The 14,963-nt window shown below is 52.5% G+C and overlaps 1 protein-coding gene across 2 annotated transcripts in view; it reads left to right on the top strand.

Moving 5' to 3' along the window:
- The first annotated feature begins 461 nt into the window (after positions 1-461).
- Positions 462-14,963, top strand: part of Rin3 (Ras and Rab interactor 3) — a 110,762-nt gene continuing 96,260 nt past the window's right edge. The window contains exon 1 of one of the 2 annotated variants that reach the window (XM_075948474.1): positions 462-691. In XM_075948474.1, coding sequence (XP_075804589.1) covers positions 651-691 — 41 coding nt within the window. In that variant the 5' untranslated portion in view covers positions 462-650. Of the gene's footprint in view, positions 692-870; positions 891-14,963 lie in introns of those variants that run through there. The other variant, XM_075948472.1, reaches the window with a different exon arrangement.

Raw genomic sequence — 14,963 nt, 5'->3', positions numbered from 1 at the left:
TGGGTGTGGCACCTAGCACAGGTGTGTTAGACGGCAGGCTTGACAGATGCTATCTGCCCTTTTAAACGGTGCGCTTGTCAACACGGGCAGCATCAAAGGAAGACTGGAGCGGCTAAGTGTCAGGGATGTGGAGGAGGTGCCCGGCCTTGGGAGCTGAGGGTAGGCTGTGTGGCTCCCTTTGGGATGGAGGAGCTCCCAGTCGTGCCCTGGGCCTTGTCACCTGCCGGCCCTGAGCGCCTCGCTGCCCGGTGCCAACTTGGAGACTTTCCCGTAAGTTTCCCTCGCAGGCTCCCCGCGCGGGCCAAGGCGACAAGCCCGCGCAGCCCTCGACCCCGGCACAGCCCGCCGCCAGGCCCGGCCCCAGGGGCGCGGCCCGGCTTCCGCGCTCCCCAGGGGGCTCCGGGCTGCAAGCCGCTGCCGCCGAATGGCTTCTGACAAAAAGCCCTTGACCACCAGGGCCGGCCTCTTCCTGCGAGCCCCGCGCTCTGCGATCCAGGAAGTGGAAGCCAGCGGCCCCGCGCTTCCCCACTGGGCGCGCGGCTGGCGGCGGCGCTTGGCCCGACCCTCGGCGAGGGACAGCGCCAGCGCCACGCGGAGGTCGCCGTGCCTCTGAGCCCGGCGGAGCCGCGTCCCCAACTGCGGGCCCCACGATGCGACGCGCAGAGGCGCCCGCGAGCGCCCACCCCTCCGGGTAAGTGGCAGCCCGCGCCCGCCTCTTTTCCAGGTGGCCCGCGCCCTGCACCTTTGCTCTGCTTGGTCACCGAGAGTCCTGGCTGCTCAAGAGGGACCCTGGGCTGCGGACGTTTGGGTGTCGTGTTGAGATGGCAGCCCCCCACCCCCCACCCAGTAGAGACCAGACGTGGGATTTACAGGGAAAGGGGGAGGCACTGGTGAGTGCAGCACTTGGCCAAACTTTCGAACTCAAACTTTTTTTTTAACTGGAAAAGCAGCGCACGTTCCCCGCGGCCGGGCGGATTTGGTTAGAGTATATCTGTATTTGTACTTGTTCGAGCCCGGTGTGTCTGTGTAGACATGGCTCCTGCCCGGGCTGAACTTTGGAAGCAAGCATTAGTTGTCCTGACGCAGCCAGTCCCGTGCACCCCAGTGTACCGCTGTTCTGCCTGAGCCCCAACCCCCCTTGCACCCTCCTGTCCTGGGGCTAGGAGAGTGGGATGGTAGATCAAAGACATCTACAACTTCAGGAACCCCACCAGGCAGCCCTGATTGAGGCGCCACCGGCATCCCCTCTGCTAGCCGGCTGGATTGACAGGGACAGTAACCTTTGGACTGTCCTCTGCTTCTGCTAAACCTGATGTGTGAGGAGGGTCTAGGGTGCTCGGGTGCATATGGTTGGCGGGATCCCAGGGCACAGATTCATCCTAAAGTGAGTGAAACTAAATGGCTTAGGGACTGCTACTTTCCTGCTCTTTCCTACCCCCCCCCCCCCACGAGAGATTAGCTCGGGAAGGGTCAGTTTTGAAGCGGAACTGAGTAGGAAGCGATTTCTGTGAAAGCCTTCCAGGACTTTCTGAGGTGCCGTGGCTGATGGGCTCATCTAGGGCGCCATACTTTTGTATTTTCATTTAAAAGTCCCGGGCCTGGTCTTGCCGCTGGCTGGCAGTTTTAAGTCTGTGACCTCATCTCCCAGGACCTTGGGTCTCCACTCTGTAGAACAAGAATTCTGTACCGATCTTGTGTGTGTTTGGGGGGGGGGGGGGGCTGGGAGTGGCCCGTCGGGGCCCTTAAGTCATGTAGATCTGACTGCGTCCTTCCTCCTACCCCCAATCCCAGCTACAGCCACAGCCCGGAAATTCTGTGTTGATGCTTCCTTCTCTGGGGAACTGGGAATTCTGATGGGGAAGGGACTCCTGGGAGCGAGTATCTGCTGTACCCTGGGTGGGAAGGTTAAGCCGGCTAGAAAAGAAGGGTGAGAAACCAGGCTATGACCTCATCTACTTTCATTCCCCACCCCCAGCCCCACCCCCAAGATGACCTGGACTGACCCATTTCCTTCTGCTTTTCCTTGTTCGTGCCTGCTCCAGTGATTTAATCCATGCCTCAGTTTACCTACAAGGATAAGCAATTGTCACTACTCTTCACAGGCCGTTTTTAGGGTTAAGTTAGTCGAAAGCATTACGCAGACTGGCTGGGAGGCGAAGTCCTTGACAGTTATTATGATCATTGTCATCTGTTGGGTGGGGACCTTCCTTTTGCCAACTGGGTGATTGGGACAAAGTGCTCTGACCTCCGCCTCATCTGGAAATCCTCCTTCACTAGGGTTGGAGTGGATGGATTGTGGTGTGGAGAGATGGGTATGAGCTGGTGTGTGTGAACCTGACGCTCATGTGTGTGTGGAGGCCAAGCACTGATGTCATGTGTCTTTTTCAGTCGCTCTTGGATTCAATTTTTTTAAGACAGTTTCTCACTGGACCTCACTGATTCATCTTGTCTACCTGGCCAGGGAGCTACAGAGGTCTGCCCACCTGGTGTTATATGCGTTCTGGAGAAGCAGACTCAGGCCCTCGTGTTGACTCAACCTTCTCGCCAACACCCAGATGAGTTGTATCTAAGCCTCTGTTTATAGGCAGTATAGGAGCTAGGCCACTCTCTGACTTGCTTAGGACAGTGCCTGGTTCATGCTAAGCGCTCTTGAGCAGAATTTGCTGAGGGAAATGCTTGTTACTTTGTAGACTCTTTACGTGGGAACGGTTCCTAAGTGGCCTGTGTCAAACCTCATACTTGGGGCAGGGCCCTCAGGGTAACATTTTCAAAATGTCGTTTCCTACCCTTACTGGCAGAGGGCTTGCTACCAAGAACGGCTACCCTCTGTGTACAGAAACCAAAGTGAACCTCTGACAGCTGCTTCTAATGGTCTCTGCTCAGGGGTTGGTTCCTTCTAAGTCTTGTGAGGCACTTTCTAACACACCCTGCCCTGAGCTACACATCTAAAAACCCAGAGGCCTTTCACCCCAAGGTATCCCTAGGCCCTGCTGCCATCAGGAAAGCTTTTTGAGTCTCTTTGCACCCTACTGGCCCAGAACCCTCTCCTTTCTGGAGTGGGAGGCATTCAGATAGCTGGGGAATGCTACCTGCAAGCAGCTAGGATAATGTCACTTGAGTTCTAACTCCTGAACTGAGGGTCTTTACAAGCAAATTCTGTTCCTTCTTGAAACAGTTGGCTGGGAGAAGAAAAAATGCAGAGAGGTTGCCGGCTACGCTGGAGGCAGCCATTTTCCCCCACCAACTGATTGTGGGAGGGATACACTTAAGACTGTTCACAACCCCTCAAACAGGCTCTGCACACTGACCAGTGTCCTCAGAGGACATAAGTTGGGCAGGAGGAACCCACAGAGCGTTCTAGACAGGTGGTCAGAGGAGGTCACTGGAACGAGAGGACATTCATCAGAGGCTAAGACAATCTAGAACATTCTAGGGGTGGGGCGATGTGGTTAGCAGGAGCTAGGGCTACAGAAAGTGGGTCTTGCAGGGGTTGAGCAGTCTTGGGTGAGTGCTCAGGACCTAGCTGAGGTTTGCACAGAAGGTGACAGACAGCAGCTGAGAGGCCCCGTACAGCCTGGTAGTCAGGTGTGAACAGGATGGACCATTGAGGCAGCAGGAGTAAGAGTGGCAGACTTTGTTGATGGAATAAAATTAGACTAACGAAATAGGGGATAAGGAGCAACTCCAGAGGCGGAGCTGGTGGAAGACAGCTGCTTACGATCACACACCCAGCTGTGTGGAGTCCTAGGAGATTGAATAATGGTGCCCCTTGGAGCCTGGGGGAGCTGGAAGTTTTCTAGGCCCAGGGGAGACATGGCAGGCACCCTACACTGCCCTGCCGTGGAAAGCGTGCCCTATACATTTTCCCAGGTTTGCTGTGTTGAGGATTTATGGGTTTATTTTAAATTGTATTTGTAAAAGAATTCCTTTCTTAGAAAAAATTGGGTGGGCCCTGACCCAATCTGTCCTCAGTGTTGCAATGAGGAAACCGAGACCCTGAAAGAGGAAGGTGAACTTGGGTCTCTTAGCCTTTGGCTGACATGATACGGGGGTCCTGTTAAGGCCATGCTGACCAGTCCTTAGTCTTTCTAGGCTCTGAGACTCAGAGGTCTGAGACTCAGGGAAGCCCCTGAGCAGGGCCTCAGCTCCTACAGCTCTGCTGTCTTCTCTGACTTCTTGGCTTTCAGGGTCTGATGTTCTCAGGTCGCCTTGACTGGCATCCACTTCCTGACAGAGATCCTGGCCTGGGGCAGTGAAGGGTTTTCTTACCAGGGATATGGGGGAGGAATGCAGCTGGCATGGCATGGAGGAGGCTAGGTATACCCATCCCTGCGGCCCTCCTGAACTTTCCTTTCTCTCTTGACGTGTACGTGTTCTGGTCCCAGGTTGTACAGAAAACTTAAGGTGTTACCAGGCAGTGGCATTCTGACACAGATGGAGTCTAGACATCACAAGTAGAAACACCTATAGGAAATCTCTGCTGGAAGCAGAAGGGGGACGTGGATCAGAGGCGGGTCCCTTACCACCCTCCCCACCACCCACTAGTCTGCAGAGGGAGTGGGAGCTGGCCCTCAGGGTCCCAGAGTGACTGCTGTTTCTTCCCTCGGGCCCTCCCCCAGGTTCCACCTGTCATGGCCAGTGAATCATCTCTTGGTTCGAGTCACTAGACAGTGACAAATGAGCTGAACTGGCAGGCAGCCATGAAGAAGAGGGGGGAAGCAGGTTTGGAGAAGCGAGGAGCCGGGAAAGGCTTGGAACTGGAATCCTTGGCAGGCCCAGAAGGGAGGGTGGCCCTGCACTCCCCAAAAGTGAATGGCCCTGTAGTTTCTCCAGTGACTTTGGAAAAAGAAGACATTGGCTGGGGTGGGAAGGGGGTGTTAGATGGAAAAGATACAGGTCTATGGAAGTGGCTTCCTAGCTACTGCATGAGTTTGAGAGAATCGTCTGCCCAGAAAGAACCCAAGCACAGGGAAGGGGATCTAGAAGAACCCCTGAAATTCTTATGTGCCCCCCATCAGCCCCTTATTAATGAAGGAATAGGTGACTATGAGTCACCTTGTTTCCAGTTAGTGAATGATTTCGTTAGGGTTTCTATGGTTGCGAAAGAACACTATGACCCCAAAGCAACTTGAGGAGGAAAAGGTTTTTATTTCATCTTATACATCTGCATCCCAGTCCATCATCAAAAACAAAGACAGGTCAGGAAGTGGAAGCCACGGAGGAATGCTCTTACTGGCTTGCTCCTCACGGCTTGCTCAGTCTACCTTTTTATAGTACCCAGGACCATCGGAACTGCCCACAGAGAGTTGCACCTTTAGGCATCAATCACCAATTAAGAAAATGCTGCACAGGCCAATCTGGTGGGGGCATTCTCTCAGCTGAGGTTCCCTCTTCGAAGATGACTCTACCTTGAGTTAAGCTGACGTAAAATTAGCCAGCATGGGTTAGTGCAGACCCGACAACTGATTCTAGGCCTTTCTATCAAGGCACCTCCTGCCCAGAACTTGCCTTTTATTCTTAGAATCAGGAAGTTGCACTACTTTGTCCCCAAGGGAGGTCTGGACCATGGAAGTCTCGACTGATGGACCTATGGATCAAAACCACAACTGTAGTGGCTTTTCCTCCTCTCCTCTGTGGCACAGTGTTGCCAGTTAGAAAGAGGACAGCTGTTTCAGCTGCTTGGAGGACTCTCGGGCCAGGCGGGGAGAGCAGCATGTCCCTCCAGCCCTTGTCACCATCAGGTGTGTGCTTACCTGTCTAAAAGGCCCCTCGAAGGAGTGCAGACCCCAAGGTCTTTTCACTGTCCCCAGCCTGGAAGGCAGAGGGGGCTGGATACCCAGGACCTTGTGTGGGGACCCAGCTGAGCCCCATTCCACCATGGTCCTTACTGACAGGATGTTATGAGACCCTGTCAGGGATGGGCAGAGTGGAACATCCTGAGCCTGGAAAACAGATAGGCAGGGGTGGAAGTTCTGGGGTCCCTGCTGCCTCACAAGGCTTCAATTGCAGATCTCTGAACTCAGAGACACTCGGAATTTAAAGGCACTATTGTCGGGGAGGGTTGCAGTGCTGGAGGGGAGCCTGTCTTTCTTTGATCTGAAGACTGTGCAACGGCTTGCATATATATAGATCATCTGCAGAGCTCATGGGCATCCTGGGGTCCTGTCCCCTCTCAAGTTTGGGAATTGGTTTCCTAATAAGCAATTCTCTGCAGCTCTGGTCTCCAAATAGCTCATCTCTGAGCAGCTGCTCCACGGATACCCAGTAATTCCCTCCAGGGCTGGCCCATGGGCAGCAGGAATAGGGTCCTGCAATAAGATTAGGGTGTATCCTTAGGGCAGGCACTGAATGGGTCTCCTGCCAATGGCTAGAAAGTTGACCCACAGAATAATCTAGAACATGCTATTCCCTTTCCTAAGAAACAAAGGCAGACTCGGAAAGGAGGCTTCTGGGCCACCTCTCTGTTCGAGCAGCTAAGGGGAAATGCTTTCTCATATTGTGGGGTTTAGTTGACAAAACTGGTCATGCAAAAGAGCTGAGTCTGAGAGCTCCCGTGACCAAGGCCAGTGGTTTCCTAGTGGGGCTTTGACTGAGGGTGGGTGGGAGGGCTTCTCCAGGAAGGGTTGGCATCAGGCTGGTTCGAGAGACCTCCCAGCCACCTTGGGAGAGGGTTGAAGGGGAGGGGAGAGGCAGGGAGGGGAGCAGAGAAAAATGTAGAGTTCAATAAAAATCAATAATAATAATGAAAAAGAACATTAGGGAAATCCCAAAGCTTTCAGTTGCCTACACGGTATGTAAGTTGCCTGTGACGTCAACCTTAGACAGGGTGGAAGGATGGAGGTCAGAGGAGACCCTGCCTGGGAAGGGTTCTCTGGCTGCCTACCAGAGTAAGTTCTCCTCACCGCACTCCCAGGCCTTCTTCACGTCAGTCAGCCAGTCTCTGTGTGGGAGGCCAGAAAGTGACTCTGTGTCTTCCATCTCCATTCAGTGTGTGAGAGTGTCCTTGAAGGAGAGAGAGGTGCACAGGCCAGAAGAATCTTTCTTCAGATATCAACAAGGCAGAGGGAGGGCTTTCTCAACTCTGTATCTCTCAGGCTGTCAGACTCAGCTTTTCACGGAAGAATCTGGAAGAACCTTGGTTTCCACTTCAGGGGCTGTTCCTCTCCCCTAGATTGAAGCCTGTGAGGGCTGCTCCAAACCTGATACAAGGCTGATAATCAATAATCACAAACTTAGGAAGGGTCACAGAGCCCCTCATGCTGTCTCGCCAATTCCTGGGATGTTCCCACTCTGTCGGTAGATTTAAAAGAATGCACCAGCCCGAGATAGAATTTTAGTTCCTTTCAGACAAAGCGGCCCACCTCTAGAGGGTTGTGGTCAGGCTTGTCTGTGTCTGAGGTAGCTACAGTGAGCTCAGGCCACATCCTATAAAGCATTGGCCCCAGGCTCTGGGCCAAGACTGCATCTTCCTATTCAGGGCCAGGTGGACTGAGGGGCCTCTATTTCTGGCCTGGGAAGGAAAGAATCTTTGAGAGAGAGGTAGGGGTGGGCCTTAGATAGGCTGTCCTATTAGACACTGCCCCCTGGAATGCTGGCCTCTTATTGTTGCCGACTCTGAGATCTTCAAACAAGCCAAGAGCTTGTTTTTCCCTAGATGAGACTTGAGATAGATGCCTTTGCCACTCCGCATCCAGTGGGGATGCTGGAGCCTATGGGAGGAGCCTGTTTTCTCAAGGGCTGGGTGGAGTGGGCTAGCCCAGAAGGGAGGACCTCTGGCACTAGGAAGCCCTCCTCTGTAGGCTCCCTGGGGCTCTGAGGCTGGGGAAAGAACAAGCCTGACTTCATCCAGACTGATGGTCTCTGGCTGATGGATCAGCTAGCAAGGCAAGATTCACCCAGTTCTTTGCCCAGGCTCCTCCCTCTCAGCTCTCAGAGGCTGGCCATGTGGATGTGTCTAGGATATTAAGTCAGCTTCTAAGGATGACATTTGAGGACACTGTCAGTTATACCTGTATCTTCCTGCTCTGCATGTTAAGTAGAGCCCCCTTCTGAAGCATATTCAGGCATTCTTCCTGTTCACTCATTCACTCATTCTCCTCCAGCCACCTCTCCATTCATCCATCCCTAACCCGCTCAGTCATTCAGACAGCTAGCCATCTGTCTCCCACCTGTTGATCCATCCGCCATCCACCCATTGTCCTCCTACCACCAGCCAGCATCTGCCACCTGTCTTCCCTCTGCTTGCTCCTTCCTATGGCCATCTAGCCAGAAGTCCAGTCCATCTATGTTCCATCTGTCCATCCACTCACCTGTCTGTCCATTCATCCATCTATTCCTCTCTCCACTCACCCATTCATTGATCAGTTCATCTCTCCGTCCATTTGTCCATCTCTCTGTTCATCTGGCCCTCCATCTATCCATCCATCCATCCATCCATCCATCCATCCATCCATCCATCCATCACTTAGCCACTCACCAAGCACTTAGGCGTCTAGATGGTTCCAGATCCACTAGGGAACAGAAGAGAGGCATGCACAGAGCTGAAGTACTAGGTACTCTAGACAAAGGTGCTGAGGGGGTACTGCCATTGGCTGTGGTGAGCAGAGAGGGCACTGGCAGTCATAGCTCTGGGGTCATGTCTTCAAGGGTGAGTGTGTATTAACTGCTGAGATCAGGAATACAGGGAAAGGAATTCAGTTAGAAGTTGGATTGAAGTAGAAAAGTTGGTACCAATAGGGCATGTGTGTGGAGCCCTGAGGAGTCTGGTGTAGAGCAGGAAAAGGTGTTGTGTGTGAAGGTGTGGAGGGGCTTCTACTTGGCTCTCTGTAAAAGAGTTTGGGGTTTATTTCCCATAGTGATGAGCAGGGCCTGTTCCTCCACTCAGGGCTCAGCAATGCTAGGCAAGATGCTGCAGCTGAGCCTGCCACAGCACCTCTTTCCTCTCGCATGGCTAATGGGGTGGCAACCCCAGCTCCCACAGTGTTGTCATGGTGACCAGAGACAGTGTTCTCGGCCCTCTGGACTCTGTGTGCATGCGTACATGTGTGTATGCTTGTGCGTGCACATACATGCTGTTACACGTGTGGATACTATTGATCCTCAAAAGCAATTTTTATTATATACTTCAAAAATTCATGGACAAAAATAATGATATTGAAAGCAAACATTTGTCTCCTAATCTGTACCCTGATCAAATGTGCATTTGTATAATTTTAATCTGTGCGTATGTGATAACTTGTGTTCCTCTTTTTGTCCCAAGGGTTACTTCCTTCCATGTTCCTACGTGTACTGGGGACATGTGTTGCCGGTCAGCCATCATAGTGCCGTGTAATGTAAAATTACATCTTGTATGTATCTCGTGCGCACAGTGGAGATTAGAGGATAATTCCTGGAGTCCGTTCATTCCTTCCTTCATAGGTCCTGGGAGTGGATCTCAGGGCATCAAGCTTGGTGCCAGGTACCTTACCCACTGAGCCGTCTCTCTTGCCTATGTTATGGTCCATGTAATGAACAGAGCCAGCTTAGTCGTTGCCTGTGTGGACTGTTCATCATCATCCCGAGACTCTGTGTTGAATGAAACCTCTGAAAATGTGTGCAGGTCTAAGGTTTAGGGACTCTCGATTTCCTCGAGAGTACTTCTGGTCCCAGGACCTTTGTGAGAGTAAAGAAAGCCTTCGTGGTTGGCTCCTATATTTTAGGTGTATAGAACTTTTAAGCCAAATGTTTCGCAATTTTATTGCAAGTAGATTATAGTCATTTGATTTTTAAGTACAGGACAGAGAGGTGTAAGTAGGAAGTGAAGTTTGCCCTTACAATGAAAGGATTTGTGCTTCCTATTGGCTGAAATGCAGATATCACAGCTGGAGCCGAGGCAGCCATCTTGAATTCTGAGGTTAACTAAAATGCAGAAGCTGTGCGGGGTAGGATAACAATATAGTTAGGGTCTCAAACATAGTCGCTGTGGACTAATTATCCAAAGTCACACACGTCTTTTCAGATGAGGGAGGAGCACATTCATCTTGTTTAAATCACTGCACTTTTACTTTTTCTATTACAAATTCTATTCCAAGTAACAGAGTTTTCTACCTTTTATCCATACCCAGAAATACTAAACTGAATTTTAGGACTATGTATGAGTTCCTGTTCTCAGTGGGGGCAGAAAGGAGAAAAAGAGAGAGGAGGGGCCACCCCTCCAGGACTAGATTGCAGGCATGTGAGCTTTAGACTTCTCTGGAAGCTTCTGGCTGTTTATTCTAGTTCACGTCTGACTGGTGCTCTGGGATGCGTCATACCTCCTCAAGACTGTTGCATGCCATGGCGCAGGTTGTTCACTGGCTCAGATGTGCCTGGCTGAGGGCGTGCCAGTGGGGGAGGGGGAAGGAAATTGCATTTTACTCAGAGCTGAGCGTCCTGACAGTTATGTGGGAGGTGGGGTGGGCTCGGCCTGCTTCTGGGGAGAGCAAAGAGCTCCTTTATCCTTGTACAGAGGCACTCTGTGGGCCACAGGGGACCCCCAACCAAAGAAAACACTAATTAACATATGTAGGGCACATAATACTCAGTCCAGAGGAAACTGAGGGACAGTGGCCAGGGCTGGGAGGAGCTTATATTCCAGGTCTGGGGGGGGGGTATGCACCCCCTGAGTGAGGGATGTCAGCTCCCATGGGTCCACCCAGGCCTGTAACCACTCACTTCGGTGCCCTTCAGTATTCCCTGGAATGGACCCAGTGTGCCCTCTGTAAGCAGGCTGCAGCTTCCTAACTGGATGAGTTTGAGGTCCTCTGAGCCTTGGGGCTTAGCAGGTATTTCCTGTTTTCACTTGGGATCTCACTGGGTTGGTATGCTGGTTTGTGTATCCAGGTCCTCACAGCCCAGGCGGTGGCTTCCAATTGGGGCGATCACAGATGCAGGCACCACAGATGTCTGTGCCCAGATTTCCATCGTGGAACCCACATGGCTGTCCAAGCTGATAGATAAAGAGAGTGGGTGGCCCCAGCTGTGGAAGCTACTACAGACTGAACAAGGCTCACGGTCTGGACCAGAACTTAGCAGAGGATACAGGGTGCAGCGGGGTTGCTGCAAGTATCCTTAGAAGGGAGAGTGCATGGGACCTTACAGGAGCTGTGTGTGCAAGGCTTAGGTGGGGTGGGGGCTATTACCTAGGCTCCTCTCCAGGCAACTCCTCAGGCACGGGGCAGCCGTGGCTCAGTGTACTCTCAGTGAGGCCTGGACACTGTGGTCAGAGAAGCAGGGCCTAGAGAAAGCTGGCAGGACATACTTTCCCATTTCTGCCTCAGTTTCCTCATTGTACAAGTAAAGTCATAACTGTTCTAACTCACGGAGTTATTGGATTTTGTGAGTTAATACGTGTTAGCAGTTTGAACAGTGCTGAGCATAAAGGAGGTGTCCCATGAGGTGTTTCTGATGGGCGTGAACTGTGATGTCGTGGCGTGTGGTGTTTGCTAGTAATGAATGGAGGATGTGTGTTCACTCTGCACAAAACTGAACTTCAGGCTGGCCAGAAGCCCTGAAAACAGGCTTCAGTATTGGCTCTCAGTAGCTACAGGAGTAAGACTCTACCCTATGAGGATAAGCCTGCCAGCTCCCTCTGTTCTAGGCCTCCAGGCTGTGGAGTGTGTGCTTTATATGCAGTCTGCCTAGAAAAGCACACACTGTCTTAGGCCCTGCCTGGTTCCTGGGGCTTCTCTCACCTCCACTAAAGTCTGAGTTAGCAGTCACTGCAAGTGGCTTTGTTCTATGACTCTAATAGAAGAATTCCTGAGAGCATGGATATTTGTGTGTCATTGGGACAGGAGCAGGGACTCTGGGCACTCTTGCCTGTGCCCTGGTAACCCCAGCTTGCATCCTGAGGATCTACTTCTGACCGCACTGTTGAGAATTCTCCCTATTGTCACCATCTTCCAAGGCTGGAGTTCTGGTGCCTCTTGGCAGGCCAGGAGACAATAGCGTTGGAACCAGAGTGAAGCTCCGTCCCAGCCAGAGCCTCTGCTTAGACTTCTGCATCCTGTCCCACCCCTGAGGCTCACACCTGATGCCCTCCATTCAGGAATGCCCTGGGTCCCATCACCCCAACCCCTCTGCAGGGTGACACCCAAGTTGGAAGGCACAGAAAGGATGTCAGGTCCCTACTTGCTAGTCTCACCTTTGACACCTACAGGCCACACTCTGTCCTTGGAATTCAGAGGCACTTAAAACCGATGTATGGAATGTCTTCCTACAGCTCCCATTCTCCCCCACCCCAGTACTTCACCCTGCCTCAAGTTCACTAGCCAGGATCTTGCCAGCTCCTGCTGCTATGACAAAATGCCAGAGCCGACGCCTTTTAAACAACAGTGGTTTCCCTCTCACCATGGTGGAGGCTGTAAAATCCAAAATCAAAGTGCTAACAGGTTCGGTGTCAGTGGGACCATTTTCTGTTTCTCACAGGCGGCTGGCTCTGTCCTCACATGCAAGGGGACCAAGCTGTGTTCTGGGCCTCTATATGAGGCAAAAAAAAAAAAAATCCATCCACGAGGCTTCACCCTCTTCATGATATAATCCCTTCCCAAAGGTACCATCTCCTCATACCATCCTACAAGGTAAAATTTTGCCTTGAGCATCTGAAACACACAGACATGGGTCTGTGACAGCCAGTGTCTTCAGCTTCTTTCAGCCTGGCACTTGAACACTCACATGTCACATGCCACATCTGTTGGGGTAGCAGGGCACATATGAACAGGGAGTAACAGAATGGCAGGGTTCTGGGCCAGGGAAGGCAATGCTGTTTGACTTTTGGAGGTGGCCTGGGAGGTGACTTCCTTAGAATCGGCAGGAGAGTCAGCCTGGGGTGCACATATGGCATACCTGTCACCTAGTAGAGGAAATGTGACCATAGCCGCTGCTTGGGAGGGTGTCCGGTGACTCAGTGTCACAGATACTGGAGAGACGTGATGCTTTGATGGTTTGTGCAAGATGCGGGTCAGACCTGTGTCCTGTCTGCACCCTCTCCTTCTTAGCAGTGACCCAAGGAGAGGCAGCTGCTGGAAGCCAAGCTTCCGTTCTGAGTCACCTCTCCATTCAGAGATGGGGACTCCTTTGTCAGAGGACGCTTCCTCCCTCCCCCCACTGGCATCCATGCCCTCCAGTAGTCCAGTAGCCCTATGGAGCAGGTGGGGGCTTGTAACCTTTTTCTTGTCTTACTGCCGAGGAAACCTGGATTCAGAGCAAGTCGGTAGCAGAGGCTAGACCAGAGGATTGCTCCCTTTCCAGGACAGAACTTTTCCTACCCTACTGGAGTAGTACCCTGTGCAAGTTGGACGGTGGCCATAGCTGACCATTTATTGAGCCATCTCTAAGCTCCAGATGCCCTGGTTCTGGTGTTCCCCCATAGCAGCCCTTCCAGGTCAGCCAGGGTTGGTACTCTGACTGAAAGATTGATATGTGAGTCTCAGTACACTGCAGGCAGGTGCCTGGGAAAGAACTTGGCCTCTGTCCTCTTTTGGCTTGAGTTGTGTGTCCCCTGCCCAGCTCCTGTGTCAGTGCATGGTGGGGTGTGTGTGTGTTATCTCTTCCTTCCTGCCACCTCAATTCCAGATGGCGAGACCCCTGAATAAACATGCAGCTTACAGGACCAGCGGCAGGGTGGCAGTGGGACGTGAGAGACTCCGTGCTATACTACTCAATGCTAGAAGAGCCTGTCTGGGTGGGGCCCCCCCGACCCTGGCTGTCTGCACCTCAAGCCTCCTTGGTCCAGTTACCTCAAGAGCTCCCTCTGTGGGAAAAGAAAGCAGCAGACACAAGGAGGGCACCAAACTTGGGGGTCAATAGAAGCCCAGGAGCCCCAGGGCAGCTGGGGTTAACCTGCTAAAGCCAATGCCTGGTGTCCAGCCTGCCCCATGGCAGCTCCTGGGAGAAAGCCATCGCAGGGTGGAGCTCTTTCCTGAGCTGCTTTCCCAGCAGCGCTGTGCTTAGGGAAGGGACGCACAGCAAGAATGTGCTTCTCTCTCCTCGGCCCCCTTTGCTTTCCAATTGAAAACAAATCGCAGGTGACACAAGGTCACGAACACCCTGAGAAAGCCAACCCTGGAGAGGTCCAGGTCTGCCGGATCCCCTGGGGTAGCTGTTGGCCTCGGTTACCTTATCACACTCCAAGTGAAGCCCGTGAAGACCACACTGGGTAGTGTAGATCTACCAGTTGCCCCATCACCCTAGCTTCCAGGAGACAGCACTGGCTACATTACAGACTAGCAAAGCCAGCAGCCACTAACTAACACTTGGGATGAGTTGGAACCCTCTGGACCCATCTTCTGTACTGATCCTTTTGTGGTGTCCTGGAGACAGCATTCCTGCACTTGTCCAGCCCCACATACACAATCTTGTCTGATACCCGTGGCTCTGACCCTGTAGATGTATGAGGACATTTCCCCTCCTTTTTTTCCTCTCCAGAGGAGGGATCTGAATGTTCTGGCTGGCTTGGATGAAATACCTAACGATTCACTCAAGGAGAAAGGGTTTGTTCTCTCTCATGGTTTCAGGTTCCCATTGTGGTGACCGGGCTCAGTTGCTTTGGGGTCTGTGCGTCCGGGCAGAGCATCGTGGCAGGAGTTTTCTGCCTCACCGTGGCTGGGCAGCCATGAGAGAACCAACTTGTGAAGTAAAGCCACGTTTCCTGAAAGTTCAGAGAGCCATGGTCCCCCAGTGAATGACTACACAGATGAGGTTGGGTTCTTGTGGCTGTCACCTCTCACAGGCCTCACTTCTTAACTCCACTACCATGGGCCCTTCACTCACAGGTTTTGGGGAGACACTTCAGATCCACTCTGTGATGCTGGAACACAGAGAAAGCAAAGGGCCTCAAGTGTGGGGAGTGGTGGCCCAGTCTTCCCCTGGCACCATCAGGGTGTCCAAGATGCTCCCAGGCAATGAGCTGGACTTTTGAGTGCCTCAACCCCAATTCTGCTCTG

This window comes from Microtus pennsylvanicus, chromosome 14, assembly GCF_037038515.1.
Source record: "Microtus pennsylvanicus isolate mMicPen1 chromosome 14, mMicPen1.hap1, whole genome shotgun sequence".
NCBI lineage: Eukaryota > Metazoa > Chordata > Mammalia > Rodentia > Cricetidae > Microtus > Microtus pennsylvanicus.
Note: the sequence above shows the minus strand (reverse complement) of the source record. Positions and strands in the feature narration are given on the sequence as shown.